This window comes from Acanthaster planci, linkage group LG06 (assembly GCF_054643075.1).
Source record: "Acanthaster planci isolate LZ-2023a linkage group LG06, COTS_SCS, whole genome shotgun sequence".
In the NCBI taxonomy this organism is placed as follows: Eukaryota; Metazoa; Echinodermata; class Asteroidea; order Valvatida; family Acanthasteridae; genus Acanthaster; species Acanthaster planci.
In genome coordinates this window covers 5187018-5212940 of record NC_141782.1, presented here as the reverse complement: position 1 = coordinate 5212940, position 25923 = coordinate 5187018, and the positions used below count along the sequence as shown (strand labels likewise).

Below are 25923 nucleotides of genomic sequence, written 5' to 3'. Positions count from 1 at the left end.
CATAATGCCCTTGACAACGACCAATTGCAGAGTCATATCTTTCAAGGAGGGCAACCACTCTGATGAAGGCAATCACCCTTGTGACCGGGATGGAAGCATTTCTCGATTCCTGGGTGCACAAAACGAGAGGAAAACCTGGGACAAAGGACATTAGAGCAGTGCACCAGCATCCCAAAACTCCTGTGAAGGACCAGAGACCAGCCACAGTTGTGGTATTTTTTAAGGACACAGACCACAGGATGGAGTGCCATGGGTGTTATGAATTCAGACACATTTGACAAAACTGCCCAAACCAGAAAAAGTGGCCAGCCATCCCCAACTGAAAGAACCAAAACCAGCCAGAGAGACTGAACTTGGCCCCTTCAACATCCGCCATGAAAATGGCTGATGGGAATTCGATGTCAGGTAAGGGGATGACCAACATCAAGCTGAAAGTTGGAAACCAATATTACCATATATACCATGCAATATTAATGCATCATCAATGGAAAGACCATGGAAGGAGACAACCAATACACAAATGGCGCAAGGCAGAAAAAAGCAGGTGGAGCAAATGCTGCAGGAGGAAGAGGTCAAACCTTCTAACAGTCCCTGGTCCTCGCCAGTCATGCTTGTTCGGAAGAAAGATGGGTGAGTTTGTTTTGTGTGGAGGTCAACGGAGTGACACTGAAGATTACGTATCCCATCCCCAGGATTGAGGTCAACCTTGATGCCTTGAATTGAGTAGGGTGTTTCAGCACCCTTGATTTAGCCAGTGGTTACTGGCAGGTCAGTGTGGATCAAAATGACAGTGAGAAGACAGCCTTTAGGATGCAGAATGGCCTGTACCAATTTACAGTGATGCCATTTGGGCTTTGCAATGCCCCAGCAACTTTGGAACATTTGATGGAGCAGGTATTGAAAGGACTACAGTGGCAAGCTGCCGTGGTCTACTTGGATTATGTGATTGTATGGGGGAAAGGACTTTGAAGAGCACTATCAAAGACTGGCCAAGGTCTTGGAGAGATTTTGGGCTGTCGGCTTGAGGCTTATAAAAAGAAAGAAGTGGGTCGTGGGTCACCTGGCATCAGCCGAGGGGGTGAGGACAGGCCCATAGAAGGTTGCCATCATCAGGAAGTGGCCACACCCAGAAAACCTCACACAGGATTGCAGCTTCCTGGGGCTTGCGTCCTACTATTGGGGCTTCATTGTGAACTTCGCCGAGATTGCCTGCCATTTCATGCTCTTTCCAACAAGAGCCAGGTCTTTTACTGGTCAGACATCTGCCAGTCAGCTTTCGAGCACCTAAAAGATGCACTGGCGGCTATGGCCCCTGTGCCGTTATTTCCTGGACACCGACGCCAGCTACTGCACCATTGGAGCAGTGTTATCCCGAGGAGATGGGAGAGTGTATGATTGCCTACGAAAACTGCACCTTGTCCAAGGCTGAGTGCAACTACTGTACCACTAGGAAGGAGCTTCTAGCCGTGGTCCATATTGTCACCTACTTCAAGCACTACCTACTGGGGAAATGATTCTTACTCAGAGCAGACCATGGATCACTGTGCTGGCTATTCAGTTTCAGAGAACCTCATGGGCAGACTGCTCGGTGGATCCAGAAGTTGGGGTGCTATGAGTTCAACATTCACAGTGACTAAGCACATGAATGTTGACGCTCCAGAATCCTTTACGGCGAGTGTGGGCGGTCGAAGGAAAGGGACCAGGACTGCTACACTGGGGATACTCTCACACAGCAGGACCACGGGAAGTCATATGGCCATGGTGAATCATTCGTGGGGACGGTCGAGGACAGTAGTAATTGTGAAGTTACAAATTTAGACTGGCTCCTGGGCACCTGGGACCCAGAAGAGTTGAAACGGGAACAATGCAGTGATCCAAGGCTGTGTCAGACCATCAAGTGGCTGGAGGAGGAGGCCCCAAGACCCAGTTGGCCGGACGTCTCGGCACTGGATGAGAAGATAAATTTTGGTAGGCCAAGTGGAAGACGCTTCGGCTATCCAAGGGCATCTTGCAGATGAGGTGGAAGCATCCAGATGGTAGGCCACTGGTATGCAAGGTTGCGGTCCCCCGAGGGAAAGTACCTGACATCTTGAGGTTGGTGCATGACAATAGCATGTTGGGCCACTTGGGGATTGCCCGGACGGCGGATAGGCTGAGGCAGGCTCCCGTGTACTGGAAGGGGATGAGACGCCAGGCAGAAGAATGGCGCAAGAAGTGCCACAAGTGTGGAACCAAGAAACCTCCCCCACAACCCTTGAGGGTTCCTCTTCAGCAGTACCTGGTGGGGGCTCCTAGGGAACGCCTGGCCATCAACCTCACAGGCAGACTCCAAAGGAAAAGGACCAGGAATATGATCATAATGTTGGTGGCCGACTACTTCACCAAATGGGTAGAGACATTTCCTATTCCTGACCAGGCTGCTGAGACTGCTACCAAGGTGCTAGTTGAGAAGGTGATCAGCCGTTTCAGCACTCCCCAAGAAATCCACACAGATCAGGGGAAGGAGTTCACAGCCGGACTGTTCTGTGTCTGTAAGCTGCTTGGCATCCATAAAACTCGCACCACACCATTCCACCCTCGGTCAGATGGTATGGTGGAGCGCTTTAACTGCACAGTGAAGACAATGTTGAGCTTGTCTATCAGTGAAAATCGGGACGACTGGGATGAACATCTTCCTTTTGTCATGATGGCCTATCGCTTTTCCAGGCATGACAGCACAAAGCTTAGGCCCAACATGCTGATGCTTGGTTGGGAGGTGGGGCTCCCACTGTACACAGTGGTAGGCCAGCCCAAAGAGTCAATGGTGGGGGTTGAGGCACATGAATATGTCAGTGGGTTGAGAGAGAGGATGGAGCGTGCCCATGAGTTTGCCCATTGGCACTTACGGAAGGACCAAGAATACCAGAAGCATCAGTATGACCCAAGGGTCAGGTATGAACCAGTATGGTTGTACACCCTTCGAAGAAGATGGGTCATACACCCAAGCTGCAGTGTTGGTAGGACAACCCTTTTGTGGTGATAAAGATTAATTATGTTGTATACCAGATACAGAAGTCCCCTCGGGCCAAAGCCAAGGGGTCCACTTCAACCATCTGAAGCAATAACTTGGTGAGGTGGAGATGGACTGGTGGAGACGAGTACCGCAGAAGCCATTTGAGGAGGGGGAGCAACCCCTGCCTTCTGCTGAGCAAGATGCTCCGTTACCACCTAAGACAACCAAACCAACACAGGAAGATACTCTAGCAGAGAGGGAACTCAGTAGTCAAAGACAGCTCAACTGCAGCTTTGGAGAAACAGATGACAATGCCATCTGATACGCATTGGACGTCCCATCAGATCAGAGAAGTGTTGATGGACAGGAGTCCTGCACTAAGTCCAGTGGGACCATGGAGGACTCACCTTTGGTCCAGAGCAGGCCTACTCCCTCAGATCCAGCAGAACCCCTATCCCCAGAGTAACCTGGGCAGGGCAGCAGATAGTTAATTGGAGGCAGTATCGACTGGGCCGAACTGACTCTTTTTTCCCCCACCTGCAGGATGCCTCCCCCTCTCCAATGTGCACACACTGCAGGAAGACCTTTTCCAAGAGGAGCAACCTCCGCAGACATTTTTGCACAGCTTGTGTGGCACTCCATGCGGAGTGCCCACACCCCTGTGAGAAAGGCAGTGGACGAAGGTTTTATGGTGCGAATGTAAGGGCCTGGCACCACAAGTATTGTCAAGGGGCACTGGTGGAGATGGTCTGTATGGAAGACAACACTCTCAACATCCAGGCAGTGATGAAGACTTGGATGCCAACCAGGGGACCTGCAGCCATTCGGAGCAGGCCCCCATCCTCACATCATCAGGGGTGGAGAAACCTCCAGGCAAGGCACTCCAGATTCCTCTTCTTGCCGAAAGGGCTGCGAGTCTGCTGGCCCAGACACATTTACAAGGAAGTGACAAAATTTAGACCGGGACCACAAAGTACCTATGGAAACATGGCATGGGCAGAGGGCTCTTTCCTACCACGCAACCCCTTGGAAGCCCAGGTGTGCTGATAAGAGGACACCCAGACAGATCTCCCTGCACCTGTCACGCCCTGGAACGGGAGGCCTCTGGCACTGACCTTCTCTTTCTGGACAGAACTCAAGTGTCCCTGGATGCCACCAGAAGCCTCAAGTCACTGGTCCTGATGAAGGAAGCGTGCACCAATAAGGCGATTCGTCTGTGGGAGCACCTACGAGATGAGTAGAAGTTGGAAACCACGCATAGTGGGGTTGACACCGAGGGGCACCAGCTTTTGTGGACGCGTGTGGTCCGCAAAAATATGGTCCACATATACCCCAACTGTTCAGTAGTTTTATACTGCACTCCAGTTAGACTAACACCGCAAGATTGTGCATGCTATTGAAACTTCAACTTCCACAAGCCGTGAATTGACTTTCCTGTAAAATTTGGAAAAAAATACTTCTAATTCTAGTAATGCCATGCAAAGTGCAGACCTGCCACCTTTTAGAACCACAAAAGTGTATTCGGAGGTTCCAAAATGTGTATTTTTCAATAAAAATGTGTATTTTCCCAAACAAACAGTAAAGACAAGCAAGCTTACAAGTACCTTTGTGTGACTACATACTATTTGAACTTTAATACTTACTCATGCAGGCTTAAATGGCCCTTATAATTTCCTGGTGTTGCTCACAGCAGTTGCTTTCTTGCATTTACGCAACAGTTCATTTTGGTGTGCATGTTGCTGCCATGGCCTGGCTGTGGCTTGGGTGTATATTTTGTTTGTAAGAGAGTCTGACAGGACTGCAGTGCTGTGGGTTGCTTTCTTTAATTCAGCGATGTTGTAGTGTTTACTGCTTTTGATGTGGCGAGATACATCATAACTCCCACTATGTGCAATACTGCAGTCACCGGTCATGCTATTTAGCGTCAACAAGCGTCAACGCATACAACTTAGTGTCAACAACTCGAAAGTACCCTCTAAAGATTTAAAAGTGGTTTTATCATAATTTAGAGACTCTAAGACCTGCCACTGTGTAAAAGAAACATCAAATTCGCTTCCAGATTCACGCAGAAAAACGAAACTGTTTCGTGATATATGGAGGCCGCCATCTTTCTTTACTCTACCGTCCACTTGAAAACAAGATGGCGACCGGTTGGGCTGCACGAGCAGGCCCGAATTGTCGCTCATATTTCCACACTCACATATAATTTTCGATAACGCGATACATTGAATATGGTATGTAAGAGCCTTACTAATATTGTTAATATAAAATATTTGCATAAAAATGCTTGAATATTTTGTTGACGCTTTTTTGATACTTGTTGACGCTAAATAGCATGACCTGAAGTCAGAACTACACAAAGTGGAGCGAGCGTAATGTTCACCTCTTTGGGAATGTAATATGAATTCAAATTTTTCCGTACATTCCCTTTTGAAAGATTGCTTCCATGTTTGGGTGTCTTTTTAGAAGTTAAAACCATCTTCATTCATGCAGTTTTACGATTACGTTGGGAAAATTGTTTGCATGCACACGAACGTACACTCCACAATGCATGCCGATTGGTTTTGGTTTGCGACATTCTGATTGGTTGATACGTGCACTACCAGGGGCATGTGTACATCGCGTACCCCAATCACGAACATTCTACTTTACGAGTTCGCGATATCGAACCACGTGATATGTGGCTTAGGCTTGCTCGCAGCCACTTAAGCTAGTTTAGCTTGGATTTCACACAGCGCCCTCTTTTTTCTTTCCGTGTCAAAATTATTGAAATCCATATTTTATGGTGATAAAAATGTACGGTTGTATTTTCATCAATTTTTCGCACAAAATATGCCGAAATTGTACTAGTTGGTAGGTCAGCAAGTAGAAAAATTCTGAATGCATTTTTCGAAAATCCCTAGTCACCCAAGGCATAATTGTCATCCCATCCATTGTTGTTACACAAGGCATCACTTTCACCCCATCCATCTTTGTAACCCAAGCATTACTGTCACCTCATTGATCCTGGTTACCCAAAGCATTACCGTCATCTAATCCATCTTTGTAATCTAAGGCATCACTCCTCTCGCAAAAGGCAGACGAAATAAAAATGATATGCCAACATGTTCCGTTGGTGTTCACAAATATGAATGAACATGAATATGTGCATGTAAGTATATACCACATGAAGATGTAAATACTTACTTTCCATGACATGGGGGGGGCTTCTGTTAGATGAATCAAGCGTGTGGCATGTTGAACAGATGAAGCTAGAGCCAAGGCTAAACCATAGCTCATTAAAGATTCTTCTGGATGTAGGTAGTCATTCCACAATGACGTCAAAATAGCCATGTCATACCAGCGTGCACATTCAGTGATCAATGGTAAAGTCTTGCAGTAAATAAAACAATGAAAAAAATGGATGTTAATAGCTTAAATTATGTTTACAAGAATATCACAATTTCTTTGTGTCTGATTGATGTGTTCTGCATTAACCACTTCCTGCCAGGGACTCGGGGATCGGAGACGTATGGTTTATATGGGTGGCCGGGGTCTCTGAACTCGGACAAAGGAAACAGGGCCCTGTAACAAAAGACCGTACTACAAACAAAAGACCAGGCTGCTGGGCATTACCGACATTTTTCACTCTCAAAAGTGGTGATAATCCAGCCTTGTTTTGAAACCGCATAACAGGGTTTGGGGCATTGAGAGTGAGTGGATTACCACCGGGGACAAAAGCGCTCCACCACCGCAGCGATGAGCCACACAGCACCGCTGCATGCTAATCTGGCCCCTATTGAAAAGAGGTCAGCAGTGCACAAAGCCAGGCTCGTAAACAAAAGACAGTTATACAACATCGCACAATCCGGGCTCTGATTGCAAGGCTGCTGGCCTGGCTGAAATACTCGGGTGTCAATGAAGGTCACCTGTCAACTTAGAGTAGTGCCTAAAGATTACTTGGTGCGGCTATGAATGACCGTTAAATGAAATGATGAATTTTTGAAGGATTTTGAAAATGGAAAAAATGATAGTCATGCCGGCCCAGCATCATCAACATTGAAAAATGCCCCAGCATGAAGTGGTTAACACTGCATAACACATCAATCAGACTTAGTGCCACATTAAAGTAGAATGTGAGACAGTGGTGAAAATGTGAAGTTGCTTTTCAATTTAGCTTTCAAAAAGTTAAATAGGGTTCCCAGCATTTCATGAAGATAAATATTTATGTATTTCCCCCGAGTTTCTTCTGATGACATTTCAAATTCAAGGATAATTATTCAACCTATTTTCAGTCTGAAATGTCTTTAATGTTGTTGAAGGTGTGTCAGACATAAGTACAGGAGACTGACCACTTTCTCATTTGGGCCAAAAGAACTCTGAGACCTTTCCTTGATTTGAGGCATTTTGTTCCAATTCTCTAACGTTTCCTTGACAGGAAAAAAGGAAACTCATTTTCCAGTTTGCAGCTCCCCCTTATTTCAAACATGATTAGGTACCCTGAACATAGTAAAGAGAGAATTTAAAAATTGGCAGAAGATCCCTCAAAATCAGACATATGGCTATTTTTCGGTATATATTTGATTAAAGCATGCATTAGGAGCAGTGTTCTTAATTTTGATGTCTAATAATCTCAACTACCGCTATTTTGGTCATGCAGGTTCCTACTCATACTGCCAACCACTCTGAATAGCTCAAGCCTTAAATACTTTGAATAGCCCCACGTCTGAATTCACTTGAACAGCCCCCTGCTTTAGCTTTACAGATGCATGCAATTTATGTTCAAACAAAAGTTTGAGTTATTGTATTTTTAAATGTGTAGATCACAAACAAAATTCACTACATTCTTTGGTAACCTTCATTCCATAAAAGAATGAACTTCTTCACTTCTGACATTCCACTTTGAACATGTACATATTCAAGTATATTGTGCATGTTCTGAAAGGCTATTGGGACATGTGTATTAGACTGTTTTTGTAAATAATGCTACCTCAAACTTGAGTCCTAATTTTAAAACTAGAGACTTAACCTGGAAGAAAATACCTTGGGGCATTAAATAAATGTAAGAAAACATGTTTATATCAGACCTTGTAAACGCAAATTAAGCAAACATATCTGCCTCCATTATATGTATTAACTTAACCCCAGAACTAAATGCACATTATGACGGAAATTTATGTGTGTTCACACACCATCCAGTGTCCAGTGGTTAAGAGAAGTTGTGATGCAACTTTCAAATTTTAAAGTATACAGACAGAACAAATCTTCAAGGTATGGAGAGGGTTGTAATGGGAAAAATCCCCGCAACAGTGTGGGAAAAGCCCTGTGGAGAATACATGCCCAACTAGCATCTACATGTACTTCGCAAATTTCCTAGGCTACATGAAGCCATTCACTGAAGTTTGATCAACTGTTGTTTAACCTCTATCTACCACAATGCACAGTGCCATGCTGCGTCTATCATCTCTCTTTTTTTTCATAGTGCACCATTCTCAGTCACATGTGTAACAAAAACTTGACATCTTATGATTGACATCCTTCATTGGTCTCTGAAAATGGCTCATATGTACAGTTAAACACGATTAACACGAGCACGCATGAGACGAAGATGGCGCTTAAGACGAGCATATTTCTTCAGTCCGTTCAAAATACACACATTCCTATGAGAGAAAACTTACTTAATATGAGCTATCTTGAGATGAGAACACGGACAAGACTAGCACTTTTGTCTAACCAGCACTGTCAAAAACCAATTGAAAAGCATCTTGGCAATTTGCACTGCGGTTTTGCCATCAATGACCTGGCGACTCTGTTCCTTGTGCCACTAGAGGGGGCTTTATTCTAGACGACAATAGGTGTGGCGAGGTTATGGCATCAAAGGACTTTTGATCACAGTGGGTCTGGTCTGAAAGAAATGTTTGTTTAAGCCGAACATTAACATTTATGGATGAACCTGACTTGAAAATAGATCTCCTCCCGCCAGTTACAAACCAACAGAAATTCCCCAATTTCAACGCCCTCTTACGTCCGGTCCTTATATGAACTACTTCTCAAGTTAATTAAACCTTTACTTCCGTGCAACGTCGGGAACCAGTTTCCAAGGAGTGCTTTATTGGGCCACACCACGTGCACGCAGTGCTGGGCGGCCGGCCACTTACAACCCCTGTTCTTTGCTGTTGCGTCAAACAATTAGGCATATTCAAAATCATTGTTTTATTCATACGAATTATATTTATTAATATGATTTTAATATGATGTACATTGCTGTAGTGTACATGTATACCATTGCTTGCTGGTGCATGACGCCAGGCATGCACTCTATGAATGGGATAAGTGTCAACACGTATAACACGAGGTTTACCACAAGATAAGGTTTTTTGGAGAGTCCCTTCAAGCTCGTATTAAGTGTGTTTGACTGTATTTCCATCATACCATTAATATTAATATACTGACCACAGTTAAAAAGATTTGCTAGAAAATAACTTTTGGTACAAAAAACTGTAGAACAATATTGAAGGCATAATGGAAATATACAGGGGTCATTTTCAGAGGCAACATGGGAGGATATCAGTAATAGGATTTCCTAATGGTTTTGGCCACACGTAACCAAAAATGGACTAAGTGCTTTTGTGTCAGAGCCATAGTGGGGAGATAGGCACTAATTTGGTAAGTACGTGTGTTGTCTGGTTGACTCCTCCAACACTCCTGTGTGGGAGTGAGTTCATATTTTCCATATGGCATCATGGGAAAGATGTCATCAGTACGGTCCTGTTCAAGATCTGACCGCAAACTGCATTTCAGATAGCAGGAAGAGAAGGTGGAGGAGGTGACTTCTAGCGTGCTGCCTTGCAGATCTCAGAAACTGCCCTTGAAATAGGCCTCTCAAGGCGGGCAAAGCACTGACATAATAGATGTATGCTCATATCTTTTGTTAACCTATCCATCATAAGGAGATGGCCAGTCTGGGTTTGATGTTTGTGACTATCCAGGTGAATATGGTGTCCAATGCTGCTGATATTAGTCATTCCCAGACACAATTGGTATGTAGCTCCTTTGAGTTCTTTTGTTTGAGAAAGGAAACACTTGTGGGTCTTCACTGGGCAATGAGAGCTTGTCTGTGGAGGCCTCTGAGATTCCACGGTTGGAACAATGATGTCTGGGGGTCAAATGTGAGAGTATAGTTCTTTGTCAAAACCTATAGCAGGGACAAGGTGTATCCAACTGGGTTCCCAGCAAATTTGTCCATCCTCAGTGGATAAAGCTTGAAATTCACTCCCTCAACCTTGGGGGAAGGCAAGTTTCATGTTGATGTGCATGGCAAATGATGCTTTGCTGATGGGCTCAAATGGAGCTTCACCAAACAACTGGAGGTCACTCATGAGAAATTTGTTCCAGAGGGTTAGGTGTCTTTGACGGTCTTGTGGACAATTGCAGATCCACAAGACTGCTTTGGATTGTGCTCTGCAGCAACCCAAGTAAGTCTGTGTTTGGCTCTGCTGGCCACAGCTTCTCTGTGACTTGGCACTGTTAGAGGGTGTGGGAGTGGGGGGAGACTCCCCCATTGTCTCACATGTGCCACATCGAGAGAAGCAATTTCACAACTGGAGACTGATCACGAACCCAAGTGAATTAACACCCAACAGCACTGAGGAAATGGTGGAGCGTAAGCCGACAACTCCTGCCTACTTGGTATGTTCAGATAGCTCCCTGAGAGGGAATCCCTTTTCGATCCCTGAAAGGGAATCCCTTTTCCCTACATAGTGCTGAAGAATAAGTCACATGACACCCTGGATAAGAATATGGTGGGAATGTTGACTATACTGCCTGGGATTTTCTCTTGTTCAATGCCAACTAGCATACCCTGTCAAGAAAAAGGCAAGCTACGAGAGGGCAAGGCAAGTGCCCCCCCCCAGTAGATGCAAAGACTTGACCTTTCAACAATATAATTGAAGGAAACACGATTGTACAAAATTAATGTGAAACTGAGAATGAGAATAAAGTGATCACACCAAAGGAATGTGGAAGGAATGTATAGTATTCCCATTGTGTTTACGGGTAGTGAAACCCTAATTATATTATTATTCTGCTAAATCTGGTTTAAGAAATGAGCGTGTTTCCGTATAAAAATCGAAATACAGGGGTATTTACAAGTGGGAAGGCGGTCTCTATCTGTCGGGTCAACCAGCTATTAAAAATGATCATGATCTTTCACCCTGCCTGGAAGACGATATCCGCGGTGGACATTGAGGTGTGGTACAGCCTACCATGGAATGAAGTATTCTCATTTAGTGGAACCTCATAAGAAATGTGCATTTGTAAATGGACATGTCCCCGTATTAAAATTGAAATATTTATAACGTGCTGGGAATCTCCGAGTGATCAGTCCAGAAGGCATCAAGTTCCACTGATATTGTTATCAGGGCCGAGGCCTAACTGATTTTAGGGCGGCGGGTGTTGGCCATCAAATTGTGACCCTTATTGTGAATGAGTTCACGGAACCAAAATAAGTTTACAAAAAGTTTGGCTTGTCTTGGGGTCCAACAGGGAAAGAGTTCCTAATATATGGAGGTTACTCAACTCCATGTCTCGCACCCATGGGACTGGTCTGAAAAATTCTAATTGTTTTCAAATGAAATTTTAACTGCCCTAAAATAGCATTTCGGAATATTTTTGCTTTCTGTGCGCAAATAGGGTACTACAGAGGAGAACTAGTGACCTCAGCTCTGTGTATGAAAATCTTTAAGAATATAGTCATGAAAAGTAGAATGTTTTGGGTGAAGGAACTTTACAGAAATATGCAATACCTTGGTCTATATAAATGAGTATGTAAACTTTGTTAGGCAAACTTCTCCTTTCATGAAATCTGAAAGAGAGCGCTGTTCCTTGAAAATCTACTCAGCTGTAGTAAAATTTTATGTAATGTCTCGTTTGCTTCATGAAAACAATTGCAATTCAAATTGTTTTTCCTTCAGCAACAGGTTATTTCTGATGAGTGCGATCAGTCGCAGATTTTTCCACAATGTTGCCATCAGCTAATTGCTTTTTGATTCTTCGCGTTTGTAGAGAATTGTTTTCAAAAAGAGAAGCAAAGTCGGAGCTTGTGTTCAACATACCGGAAACCGACAGCCCAACGCGCCAGCGCCCCCTTGCAGATATCATCCGTGTACATAAAACAGTCGTTGCATATACAACTACGTGAGCGTGGGATTTCCATTCAGCGCGGCGCGCAACGTCAGAGCCTGAATAGACACGCACACATAGGCCTACATGCACTGTGGTATCCATGCCGGAGAAAGTATTGACAATGGCACAATTGTCTCAATTGTGGGTTGAACTAAAAAGAGGCCAAAAAAATCCATGTTTTATTTGTTCAGTTTCCAAAATGGCCCAGAGAAGATATGACGGCTGTGAGAAAAAATGTAAGATCAGGACCAGTCTGGTTGCTTTGCTGGGGGAAGCCGATTCAAGTCCCCATCCGATTGCATATGTGCGCTGCATGCAGTAATATTCAGAAGTCAGCCCCTACAACCTTTCCGTTGCCACATGCATAGGAATGCGGGGAACAAGACGGAAGTGGAGTTCTCAAAGTCTACAAAGTGACGTCAGCGGACTTCGCGAACCAGAGCTTCCGTCATGTTCCCCGCATTCCTCGGCGTGTGGCAACGCATAAAGGTGGCAGGGGGCTGACTTTACAAGATCACTGCAGCTCGTATATGACATGTATGGTATGAAATCCAGCCAACACAAAGTCCATCAAACATTTTGCTGTAAGACGGCGGGTCAAAAAAGTAAGTTATAATTGTCCTTCGTACAAAAATGGTATGGGATTGGTACTAGTAGTAGAGTTCCCATACCACCACCATGGAGCCGGAGGAACCTCAGCTGCTTCCTGAGGTTGCCAGTTTGCTTCCGTTCATCCAACACGATAGTTTGTCTTCCGACACAACCTCATCATCATGCTCATCTGCACCTGAAACTCGAAATAAAAACCCAACGATGACGGCGACAGCAATTGCCGCAGAACCTGCTGTAAACCTGTAACCTGGATTAAAAAATGCATTTTTTTCATGAATCAGTGTGAATGGCGTAAAAAGGAATGACATCCTCCCCAGACTACCTTTGTCTGGTCCGACAAAATGAATTAGGTTTTTAACAACGGCCATACATGTGGGCCCCAACTAGTATAGTGTTTTGTCAAGAATAAATCCCCGCAGTCATATAATTTGGCCATCAGATTCGGCTGTATTGTACGCGTGCGCGTTGATAGGGGATTCCTCTGAACACGCAGCATGTTATAGTCAGACCCTGGGCGAACAATGCTGTAGGATAATATACATGTACTTCAGGGAACACATATCCGGCACCCAGAATCACCAGCTCGGTGCAAATACCGAACAAATGTTCGTTGACAGCGGAGATCACTGATACCGAAGGAAAAGCATGAAGAACTGCATGAAATAAGGCACAGAATTGTGCCGTCCTATCAGACTGTACACTGTGGATAGCTCTGGGAATGTAATACTATTGGTTCCGTGACTGTAATTGAATTTGGACGTGCAAAATGACTGTGTGCACGAAGAGTTTTAATGACATGGGACGTGCACAGTATTTTTGGGGCGCGGTGCAATCGGGCAATCTCCGTGGTTGCGCGATCTTTGCGAGATTCTGTCCATTTTGCAATATAAGTTACTTCCAAACGCCTTTTGCTTTTACTTCGCTGTTACCGATTGTGGAGGACTGATCTTCCAACAGGAGGTCAAGTCCAATGTTTTATCATAAAATATTGACTCATAATGCGATTTCGTGATGGTACAGATTGACTGATCGCACCAAACATCACATGCATACACGACCTGCAAATACATGTAGGCCTACGTGTACTAGTCAGTTTATTAGACTAATCACGTTGTATATATAGGACCTGAACTTTCAAACATGTAATGTCAGTTTTTTACGAAAGATCTCTTTTGTTTCCCATTTTAGGTTACAAGATGTATGCATACGAAAAGCAAGCAAGGCGGCAAATGCAGAGGACATGCAGACCAGTGAATAAAAATGAAGTCTGAAGAAAAACCTTAGATGGGTAGTTCTGAAAATCCCGTAGTTCTGTGGTGAAATAAAACCTTTTACCATCCCTAAAGCAAAGTCTGTCAGTACACAGTTGGTTTGTAAGTCAAATCAATCAAGATAGTGAATGAAGGCAAAAACTCTCAGATTCCATCAAGAAAGGTTTACTAAATACAGAAATGGAATGGACAGGCCGGGGCCATGGCCCCATATTCCACTTTGCATTCCTGTATTTTAATGAGGCTGGATCCGCCCTGGAATAGAAATACTTGTCAATTAATCAATTAAAATAATCTCAGGAAAGCTGGTATAAGTGGTGGGAACTGATAACGCAGAAGCAATTAGATTGGTATCGGGAGTTCCAGATGTTAACTTATTTGGAAAAAAATCTATGGTATTCTTGGGTGGCATTCTATTCTTTTCTGGCCTGGAATGTAGGCGCGGAAACATTGAGTGGACAAAGAAGATGGGAGGGCAAGCCAATGTCCACTTATAATAGCTTCCATCCAATCCAATGTCCAAGCTATCTGTTCCGCCGCCCCTGCTGGAATGTACAGTGAAGGTACGTTTAAATCCGTACAAATTCAACATATTGTGAAGTTGTTGGGATTGGGACCCATAACAGGCAATAATGGTTAATAATAGCACTTTGGCATAGTCTCCAGCTCTATATTATACAGATTCCAAAAAGCTATTTCAAAGCTATTGACTACAAATTCCACACGTGGTTATAGTAACAATTCAAAACTTATTTTAGATGATCTCCTTTTGATGTTCTACTACATAACATACTGCACTGCTGCACAATATCCCATCCTGCCCAGCTGTTTATTTACTCTTCAACACCACAACTGAGTACATGTAGCTTCGTCCAATCCTCAGATGCTGTGAGTTCAGTAGTGACATCAAATCAGCAGTTCTTAACTGTGGTACTACAACGAAAAAAAATGTAGTCAGAACAAAGTGATAAATTCAGCATCTGCGTCGCAGATGGATAATGTAAACTTGGGATTGTGTTATCTGTGATCATTAAATTTCATACATCTGTCAGTTGACAATGGCTTCTCACGAAACTCACGTTTGCTGGCTGCCGTCCATGAAGATTGAGATTCAGTACAAGTACTGAAAAATATGGCAATATTATTGCCTCATGTACATGTACACGCACTATACTAAACAATCGAAAAATATTATGGCCTGTTTATAGTTTATGCAATGCGAAGTGGACATCGCGAAGCAATTTGCTGTGGAATTTGTAGGAATTTAAATGTGTTACACTTCTGCAAATTTGCAGTGTCTCATAATTTTGCAATGGAAAACGCTTTCGTGCCAAGTACAAACTGGCCAATTATAAAACCCTAATCACCACAAAAGAATTTTGACACTGAAAAATCAACCAAAAAACCCCAATGATTTTTCATACATGCATAATAAACAAGGCAATCAGCCGCTAAAACCGGCATACGTGTTCACGTACAGCTGGCTGGGGCTGCGACGGTCCTACGATTGTCGGGATGCGTGGATTGTCGAGCTGATCAATCACCTGATGGCATTAAATTAAGGGCCAACTTGGAGTTGGCAGCTTGTTCCGTAAACAGCTGTCGGCATTCAAAAGTCAAGTCCTGCCTAGCGCCAAAAAGTCTGGTACAAAAAACGTGACTATTTTTATGTGCATGTACAGTGGTGTCCCATAAACGTGATACACTTCGACCTTTGCCTTGGATTTCCTCGGACATTATTGCAAAACCTTTTTGTTGAGAAAAAACCTTCAAATTCATTCAGTTACACACTGGTAATCTACTTATAAAAAAAACACATGCCGTGGATCCTTCGCGGACAGTTTCAGTTTCTTTCAACGGCGTCTGGAAATTCCTTTTAGTGTTCCCTAAAGTGGCACAATAAAAGGATCACAGAAAACCCCACATACACATTGCAGAATTTCTTTAAAGTCGATAAATTTTGTACAATAATTTTAATCTCTACGCATGAGTATAAGTTTGTAAGAAAACGATTTTCTTATTTTTTAGTGGAGTTTAAAAAGGATCGTTGTGGACTTCAAAATGAAGTGTGAAAATAGCGGCAAAAGTAAACTCCTCTAGAACTTTGTAGCGCGTACTTAACTTTCCAAATTTATGAAAAGCAATGTGCAGAGCTTGATGAATGATGAAATTCATCTGTGAAATTTAGGATGAAAATGTTGCTTTACCAAGATACCAGGGGGAAAATCAAACCGCACCACGTTTAGGAGCTGTGCCTCGTTAGAGTCCATCAACAGTACACATAATAACGTATACGCTTCCCGTTACGGCAAGTTTGCCACCTTACACACACACACCCAAACTTTCGGGGAAATACTCGGAATGAAGCATCCAATATAATAATTATGGTCTTTGCTTTTACTAAGTGCCGACACACAGGAAAATTTTTTAAGCGCAGCGCCGGTATACATGTATAGCTATTGAATCTGGCTTCGCGTACTTCGCAAACAATCGGAATGCGCACTTCGCGAACTCGCCAACGGTAGCCTACTTAACATAAAATTACCATAACAAAGGCCATTGTCATGTGATCCAAATGAACCTGCTAAGCTCCTCCTCCGCTGGTAACTAAAGATTAACTTAGTTCACAAACGTTCGCTGACTTCGTGAACGGTCAATTTTGAAGCCAAGCCTAATAAGGGGGCAAATTTTTGAGGTAGAGAGGCAATGCCAATGACTGACTCTCTCATGGGAAATAACAGACTTTTAAGGAATGAGAGCTCCCCTCTCACCTTGGTTGGGTAGTTTGAAAAAAACATAAGAAGACAACACAAAAACTATTGTACTTAATTGTTGTTAACCAAAGGCACCTGGCTTTGAAAAAAGAATTAACAAACAAGCACAGGGGAATGCCTACGCCCCTAAATTGAAAGGAAAGACTAGCCTGCTCGATGGTTGGACCAGGGAAATTAAATATATAATCTAGCACCAACATAGATATAAACATAGCATTGAAATCTCTAATTTTGTTCTTGGTATTGGTATTGAAAAATAGTAACAGCTATACTTGAAACCCTACAGTATGTATTATACAGTTGATATAAGATTTATAATCAGCCAACAACAGAAACTTAAAAAATTTGAGGGTGAAAATACAGGACTGTTAGCTCTGACGATAAGAAATAAAGAGAGATTATGGGTGAAGCACTGTAATGCATTGTGGTAGATAGAGTGCACATTATAGTTGATCAAACTTTAGCAAATGTCCTGAATGCACTAGCAAAATATGCAGTGGTAGATACTGTGTAAAATGAATGCCACAGACTAGTACAAAAAAACAGGCTCCAATCTGTCATTGAACTAAACAAGTATGGTTTAAATCAATGACTGTCAAGTGACTATTAGAAAAATGAGCAACCACTAATTGCTAATACATTTCAATAACCTACCTGCTGAGCCATTCTTCGAACCTCCCATCTTCCATCTGCAAGGCACTTTATTGTCTGTAGCAGCATTTGTCGTAGTATTGTGGACAATGCTTGTAACTGAACATTCTGCAGCCAGTCTATATCAGATTCATCTTGCCTTGCTAGCACCCTGATGCAGTAAAAGAAAAGTTTCATATTACACCTTAAGCAATGTGGTGTTTTTAATGTGTGACCTCATTATGTTACAAGTCACGTGACATTAAAGGTGCACTCTTCAACGCACTATATATCGTGAAGTACTGCCTATGCACAGTATGTGAATGAGATTTTAAAGTACGAAAATATTGTAAGGGGTTTTGTTGTCGGCGCTTCATCTGTGTGAAGAAATACACCAGTTATGCAATTCATGCAGATGACTCCAATGTTTTAGCAATCATTTAATGGACCATTCATGCTTATATCTTTTACGGTTAATTTTAAGCGAATTTTTAAGAAGAAAAGGTCTTTTCATTGTAACTTCCCGGCTGATGAGGTCATCGGCCCCAAACTTCACACACGTGTTGAATTGGTAAACATCATATCCACCAGTTTTCAGGCAATTTGGACAAACGTCACCACAGACATCTATTCAAAATTCACTTTCCAGAATGTTTAACCTGTTGCTAGAAGGCGCTTGACAATTACGTGATGTCATCAATAGATGATTTAAAGGATACTATACCCCAACAGACTAACGCCGTTGAAAACGTTTTGATACGTATTACCACTTTTAAACAATAAGCTCACTTCTGGTTTTGATTGGAAGGAAGGGTCATGTGATTTGACCCACACAAGATGAATTGAAGACTAAAAATACTCTGCCACTTGACCCACACAGAATGTTGCGGGAGGCCACGAGTGATTTTAGATGGATTTTTAAACATTTAACACAATTTTTAAATATAAAAAAATTCATATTTAATCAGTTGATGACATCATCATGACGTAATTATTCTTGGACAACACACAAAACAGCCTTGCAATGGAGATGTAGGTTTGACTTTTGGGCATAGATTTCCTAGCCGCTGTTTTGCTTCCTTTGTATGCATAATGCTTATACCAGAACTTTGGCAGCTTGCCAAAATGGGCACATCTGCCCAAATCAAGAGCACAGGGCATGCTTGCCCGAAATACTGGGCATGATTGCCAGATCCTTGCCAAACTTGGCAGCTATGGGCCAAAATCCTTGGCACGCTTGCCATCCGTTGAACTAGCCTACTCGGAACAGAAGGGTGCTAGCCAAAATGTTTGTACTTGATTGTATGTCATATGCCTAAATTATTAATATAACCAATCAGCCCCACCAAAACAAGAGGGTGCCTGGCATAAGATTAAACACAACAGATAACAAGTTTGAAAGCACGCAGTTTTTTCACTGCTGGCACGTGCAGTTGAATAAGCCCCACCAGAACAAGAGGGTGCATACCTATCCCAAGATTAAACACAACATATTAAAAGTTAACCTACAAGTTCAAAGTCTTACATAAGACAAAGTTTACCATAAGACATATTTCCAAATTAAAGTTGTTTACCATTTTAACTTGAATTGAGGCACTACCTGTCTCTCCCAGCCAATTCCTGCCACAGGCGCAACATGCGCCCCACTGGGACGACAGACCGTGCACTCCCTTCTACCCCGACTATCTGTATGTGCAGTGCATGTGCAGTGGGCATGGTGTAAACTGAAGTAACTTCACACGTATGAACCATATAGACCATGAATTGATCCGCATCATAAGAGAGCATTGAAGATTTGCATCGAGTCTGAATAGCATGTTATTCCAGAGAATCTGGCTCCGGCTCCGATGAGTGGAAATTCAAGAGGAAAAACTTTAAGTAGCTGCAAGTGCAGATAAATTGATTAGAAATGAATGCGCATAAAAAGGGGGGAGGGGTGTTCAAAGAGCCTTTAATAATCATAAGAAAACTTTTGCAATATGGCATTAAAAAGCTACTGAGCAGGGTCATGACCTTTGATATTTCACATCTGAGCACTACTCAACCGACCACCCATTTCTTGCCGCATCCCTAGACATTCACATTTATTGCACCTTCTGCGGTGCAAACACAAACAGCTACCTGTGCTGTCAATGAGTAACTGATGGAAAGGTTACGCTAATATTTTATAGTTTGGTGGAGTGTTTGTGGGATCCATGCAACTTAATGGGATAAGAGAAATTTAGAGGCTCTGAATTATCATCAGTGGGATTGCCATTCATCTTCGTGTGTAAACCAAACAGTTCAGACTGTGGAATAATTAGAAGTTTGATATCGTGGAGAACTAAACCAGTATCAATCAATAAATCAATCAATGATTCACAAGGAGTTACGTCTGGATCCAAATATCAGAAATCGCAAGAAAACCGCTGGCACTCAAATCTGCAACACGGCCAGGGCACGATGACATGCAAAGAGCGACTTCAATTGGCCATGATATCCATATGTAGGATGCTTGAACGATATGGAACATGATACATGGAAGGTCAGCAACCATCATCTGTGGTTGGCTTAATATATCCCAACTGCATCAAAGAATCTGTCATCATATCCAGCTTGGTATTTGTTGTAAATTACCCTCAGGTTAAACGAAGCAGAGTTTAGCATACCTCTAGAAGGGGTGATTGTACCTCATAATTTTGATTATTTGTAGGATAAACATCAGGCCACACTGGCCACCATAGTGCCATGTTGGGCATACACAGACTTAAATCCATGCCATGTTTATTACTCACTAAACTTATCCTGAGCTAAGTGATTGAAGTCGAACGTTACCACCACAAAGCGAATATGGGCACATACCAGAACTGAGGTAGCTTGTGGAAAAAATTGAGGCACGGTCACTCCCTACTTGCCACGCTGGGCATGCATGAACTTTGAGATTCCTGGCATGCTGGCCAACCATTCACCTTCATATTAACATGGCAAACTGATCGGAGTTGAATCAAGTCCCGACATAGTGAGCGAGCACAAACGGGCAGCACCGTGGCAGCTTCCATATAATGGAACATGCTTCCATAATTGCCTCCACTTGGCACACACAGCAGGCCCAAATTCTTGGCATGCTAGAAAACTGTTTACCCTACTGTTTTTGTTTACCCTTACAAAATCCGCACTAAAATTGATAGTTGCAAAGTCTAAACTGACGGTGCAAAAACTCTGCTAGTAGTAGTATGTAACTCTCTCACCACAGAAACTTGTGAAACACTTTTACCCATGCAAACAACTTCACCGTAACATAAAGTGTTCTCAAGGGCCGAACGACATGTAGAAACTTTAAAAAGTCATTGGTTGGAAATAAATTTTGTTGTCCCAGTGCAAAAAAACCACTGCATACGGAAACAAGACGTAGATGGACATGGCAAGTAAGTTAAATTTTCATAAAACTGGGGAATGAAACTAAGCTTTCAAAACCAGATGGGAAAATTGGAACCTTAACCCCTTCACAGCGGGATTATTTTGACCGGGACTGCTGGGCTGTGGCATGCCATGAATGGAGGGCTTTGTCCAGCAGCTGGCCCCATTGAACCAGCAGCTGCATGGTGAATAGACTGTATGTGTGGTATGCACTAATCCTCACACAATGGAGCGGTAGTAGCAGTCCTCCGCAGCGAAGGGGTTAATCTTCCTATCATACTAAATTCTTTTGAACAAGTGAGTTTGAAGTTATGACGATAAAATCAAAGAAATGAGCTTTAAATAGCTGAGAAAGTCACAGTCCGTGCTGAGCAGGTTTTGTAAACGTCAAACTTTCATGAAGCTTTCCTCAAGAAATGAGATTACGACATAGAAAATTCAGCAAAATTAACAGGGTTTACTTTTAGTTAAACTTCCATTAGTATTGTTTGCAGGCAATGATCTCATCCAAGAGAATGTGGATTTTGTTATTAGTTATGTCTTTATCCCAAAACTGAAGTGTGATTTTACTGGTGCGACAAGGGTTTTCATGTCACTTCCCATGTAAGCGCTACGCCAAACTGCACATAGACGCTGGATTTTCCCAAAACCTATTTACATGAAATTTCAACAATGCCAACTATAACAGACAGCGCACAAGAAACAGAGCGCCAAAGGTAAGCATTGTGAAACTTATTTGAAAACTTAAAACCAAACTTTTTCTCTGAAGGAAATAGTCAAGCAGATTTTCAGTCATCATCGTTATCTACATAATAATGGGGCCCAGAGAGACAGAGAATACAATGGCTGCAAGGCACACCATAGACTTTCACTCCTCATTATTGGCCAATTCGTTCACCGAACCAGGTAAAGGGGGTCTAATTATGACAGATGTTTGACAGAAGAGAAAACGTCCGGCACAGTACTTAGAAACAAGCCTATTTGGATAGAACTACCACACTGGAACAGGCCGATAAATAAACGGTCAATCCCTTCACTGATACCAATTTAGTTTGCAACTTGAGAGGAATATACCTTGCCAATGAAGGAAAGAAAAATATCACACAGGTCTCTGAAAATATTAGGGAACAACTTTGTGAAATATGTGGAATAAGTGAATCAACTGTAAGCTGATCATGATAATGTGTCAAGCACTGCTTGAATACAGCCAAATTACAACATGTAATGGGCATTCGAAACCACAACCAGCCGGTGTACTTGTAAGCATTTAATTTTAACAACGATTAACACATGTGGTTTGTTGTGGGTGCAATTAAGTAGTGTTGGTACATTTCAATCCACTCTGCATAAGACAATAACATAGTCTGTACTATCCTACAGTTACGAGGAATGCGTCAAATGGCCAAAATGCTGTAGTGAATGTTCTTAACATGCTGAGAACAGGGATAGGTATAGGTCTACATGTAAGGAGGTTGCTTGCAGTGACACCTACCTTTTCATTGTTTAACCCCTTCGCGCCGGGACGTGGCTAGACACGCCATAAAAATTCAGATTCTCGGCCCGCTTTCCAGCTATTATTCTCGGCCCACGCTTCAGCGAACATGGTGAAAGAAGGCAGACCCTCGCTCTTGTATATATGGTAATTGGCCTTTGTGTGAAGCACAGAAATGAAAAGACCGAATTTGCATCATAATCACCAGCTTCACAATAGTCCCCACTTTGAAAAGAGGCAACGGGAATGTGGAAGCGTGAGTAGAGCCGCATGCCACCGAACAATCAGCCTTTTCACCGAGTAATTCAAAGTGTGCAGAGCACGTAGGACCACAAACCGAGAATTTGCGGTTTGGCAGGTGGCCTTCATGGCCAAGCGAGGCTGGAATTCTTGGAGTCGGCTTTCGGGAAAAAAATTCCCGGTGCAAAAGGTTAATGTCTGGTGCGGCAGCGCATCTGACATCGTCGCGGACCGCGTGTACTGTGGCGTTGCAGTGCTACTGTGGAGTGTAGGGCTCAAGCCCCACGCTCCTTGAACGTGAATACACGCTGTGCCTGCAAGTGTATCGGAAGGAATTGAACGCAAGATCGTAGGAATTTAGCCGGATTCAACTTACCCCTACCCTGTAAGCCTACTACTACCCAACAATTCAAAGTTTTGACCAAAGAGTCCAATTAAATGTCCACCAATAGTCCTCCTCAGCATGACTCACCCCACGTTGTGCCTCATCATCGCCGGTAGAAGTTGAAAGTCTGCAGGAAAGGACTGCCCGAACACTGACCGCATTGGTGGGCCCTGAGTGTGCTGTTCCACCGACTGTACACAGCGATGAGCGGTAGCCCGTTGAGAAGAGGATGAGAGCTACCTGTCCAGCGACAGTACAGGTTTGTTGCTCCATTGACTGCTTGCAGCTGCAAGTTCACAGGACCTGTTGTGCTTCTCCTCATAGTTATCGCACCAAAGCCCATGGATGACAGCCATGTACCACCGGGTAGGTCCAAGACAACACCTGCTGGCATACTGCGAAGGTGACCGATGGGTCTGTCCACGTCTCCTGTGGTGTCTATAGCAAGGTGGCATCGCAGGGGAAACAGCGTACGTGGACATTTCCTCAACTGAATACATAGACTCTGCGTTATTCCTGCCTAGCCTGCATATCGCATCAGGTGGGGTAACCAAGCCCTGTCAGTCTCTGTCTTGTCGATTTGAAACAAAATGTGAGGAGAATTGACGACACACAGTGCAGTAGATTGCTAGCTGGTATGTCATGAGAACGCATCGAAAGAATCGCCCAGAAATAAGAACAACATCACCAGTAGATAGCAGGAAATATGAAATTTCAGCGGAGAGATTTACTTTAGCAAGCAGCAGCTTCAGAAGACTATGCTGAAATGGCCTTTGCGCACCAGCAATTCAGTGTACACTGCTGAATTATAACAATGTGTGACACCTTGAAATGTGACACGACAAGGATGGTGTACATTACTGTCTCTGGCTCTTTATTGGTGCCTGCATCTTGAAAGGTGGGAAACTGAAACCCCCAGTCGAGTCATCCAAGAAATCTTGAGGCAACAAAGTAAACTGTACATGTGTGGAGAATAACGCAAAATGCTATGCATGGTCTGAACAGTAGCAGTGCTGGTGGTGGAATGATTCACTCAAGACAAAGGCAAAGTCTGAGGTTTACCTCAAGGGTCAAGCGAGGGCACTGCGCAGGAGGGATATGTAAATGAGCTGTCACAAATGTATAACATCTTCCTTGTGTGTTGACTGTAAATTATAGTAACGCTACAGCTTGACTTTTCTTAGGCTTTTGCCAGCCAGCAGGGACCCAGGTGGTCACAAGCCTGCACTCCAAGCTACGTGTTTACAACACCATGGCAACAAACTGCTGGATATTAAATTGAGTGATTGCCAACAAGCAATGTCTGCCGAGAATAATGCAATTTTGGAGCGATAAAACAAATTATTTAAGTGTTGTATTTGCTTTATGGTCTTTGCTGGCTGTAACTTTGAGGACAACTGAAGGAAGCTACATTACCAAAACTTTGCCTCGAAAACATGTTCTAAGTCAATGGGTTGAAATCAATACTGAACAATCGATAATAAATCACTTGATAATGTCATCATGACATCATTGTTCTAGTACCATTTGCATATAAGGGTCCTTTTTGTTTTTTGCTTCAATTTAGCTTCAGTCACTGACTCTTTAGAAGCAGACAGAAACCTGATTCAAGCAGAAAAGCACACTCCAGAAAGGAGGAACAAAGACACGCACAGTGATAGTGTCTCTGCTGGTCTGCTCTTCAACTAAGTGTGATCAGGGCATGCCATCAAATTATATGGTTAGAAGCAAGGGCAAAAGTAAACTAGAGGTTTTGTCTGTCTCATGGACAGAGCATAGGGCTTTTTCACATTTTCTTTTTTACTTAAGAAAAGGGCATTCCTTCATTTGAGCCATCACCACATCAGGACTTCTCTTATTCAAACTTCTATCCAAGAGTTCCCAAAGTCTCCAATGATGCTTTGGGTGACCTCATTATAACAAATATTTGGACATAAGGAGACACAAAGAATTAAACTTCGCACCCTTTACATCATGTCACCTTGTCTATAACACTTTCCATTCCAGCTATCTACCAAATTTCAGCCCAATCAGACATGTAGTTCAGAGATATAGGGCTGTAAAGAATGTACCTTTAATGTCACGTGACTAGTCCTTACCATATCAAGTCAATGTTTGTCTAAAACTCTTCCTTTTCAAGAGACCTGCAAAATTTGAACCTAATCAAATATGTACTTCATGAAATATAGTGCTTTGAAGCATGCACATTTAATGTCACGTGACTTGTCTTCTGATGACGTCATTATCACATCAGGTCACTATTCGTCCGAAGCCCTCCCCTTTCAAATAAATGAAAGGTTTGAACCCAATCAGACAAGTACTTTTCAAGATACATTGCTTGAAGGAGTGCACCTTTAATGTCACATGACTGGTCATATGATGACGTCATTATCACATGAGATCAATTTTTGTCTATTGCACGTCCCTTTCTAGATACCTGCAAGGTTTCAACCAAATCGGATATGCCCTTCAGGAGATATAAGTTTGCTCCTTTCATGTTATGTCAGCTGACACTGTATCACGTCATTATGACCATGTTGTTCTTGGACCCTCTCGAGCTGGGGGACATAAAGAGTGCACACCTAATACACAGTCAATCAGATCAAGAAAACTGCCGAAAAATGGCTGTGGAACAAAAAAAATCTTTAGAACCTATTGCAAATATAAAATATTCAAAAATCAAGAAAAAAATCAGAAGGTGATGTCATCATGACGTCATAAAATTGGTGTTTTGTATTAGAGTACTTTCTTGGCTGTAACACTGATGAGAATTGAGGATTGCTAAATTACCAAAATGATGCCCTGAAAACATGTACAAAATCAATGGGCTAAAAAAACACGTAGCAAAAGTGCTCCTTTAAGTTCATGTCACGTGATTTGCGTCTAAACTGAATAAAATTATTATGAAATATTATTTGATATTCTGACTCTTGGGTATATTTGGAATCAAACAGAAAGGAAAATTGAGT

At 42.8% G+C, this 25923-nt stretch overlaps 1 protein-coding gene across 8 annotated transcripts in view; it reads right to left on the bottom strand.

Annotated features, from left to right (window-relative positions):
* Window positions 1-25923, bottom strand: part of LOC110989242 (uncharacterized) — a 515163-nt gene that overhangs the window by 109208 nt on the left and 380032 nt on the right. For 7 of the 8 annotated variants that reach the window (XR_015425756.1, XM_087138535.1, XM_087138530.1 and 4 more), the window contains 2 exons: window positions 17466-17613; window positions 6179-6364 (listed from right to left, as the gene is read on the bottom strand). Coding sequence is in view for 7 of the 8 variants with exons in the window: in XM_087138535.1 (XP_086994661.1) it covers window positions 6179-6364; window positions 17466-17613 (334 nt within the window). In the remaining variant the exon portion in view is untranslated. The remainder of the gene's footprint in view (window positions 1-6178; window positions 6365-17465; window positions 17614-25923) is intronic. The other variant, XM_087138534.1, reaches the window with a different exon arrangement.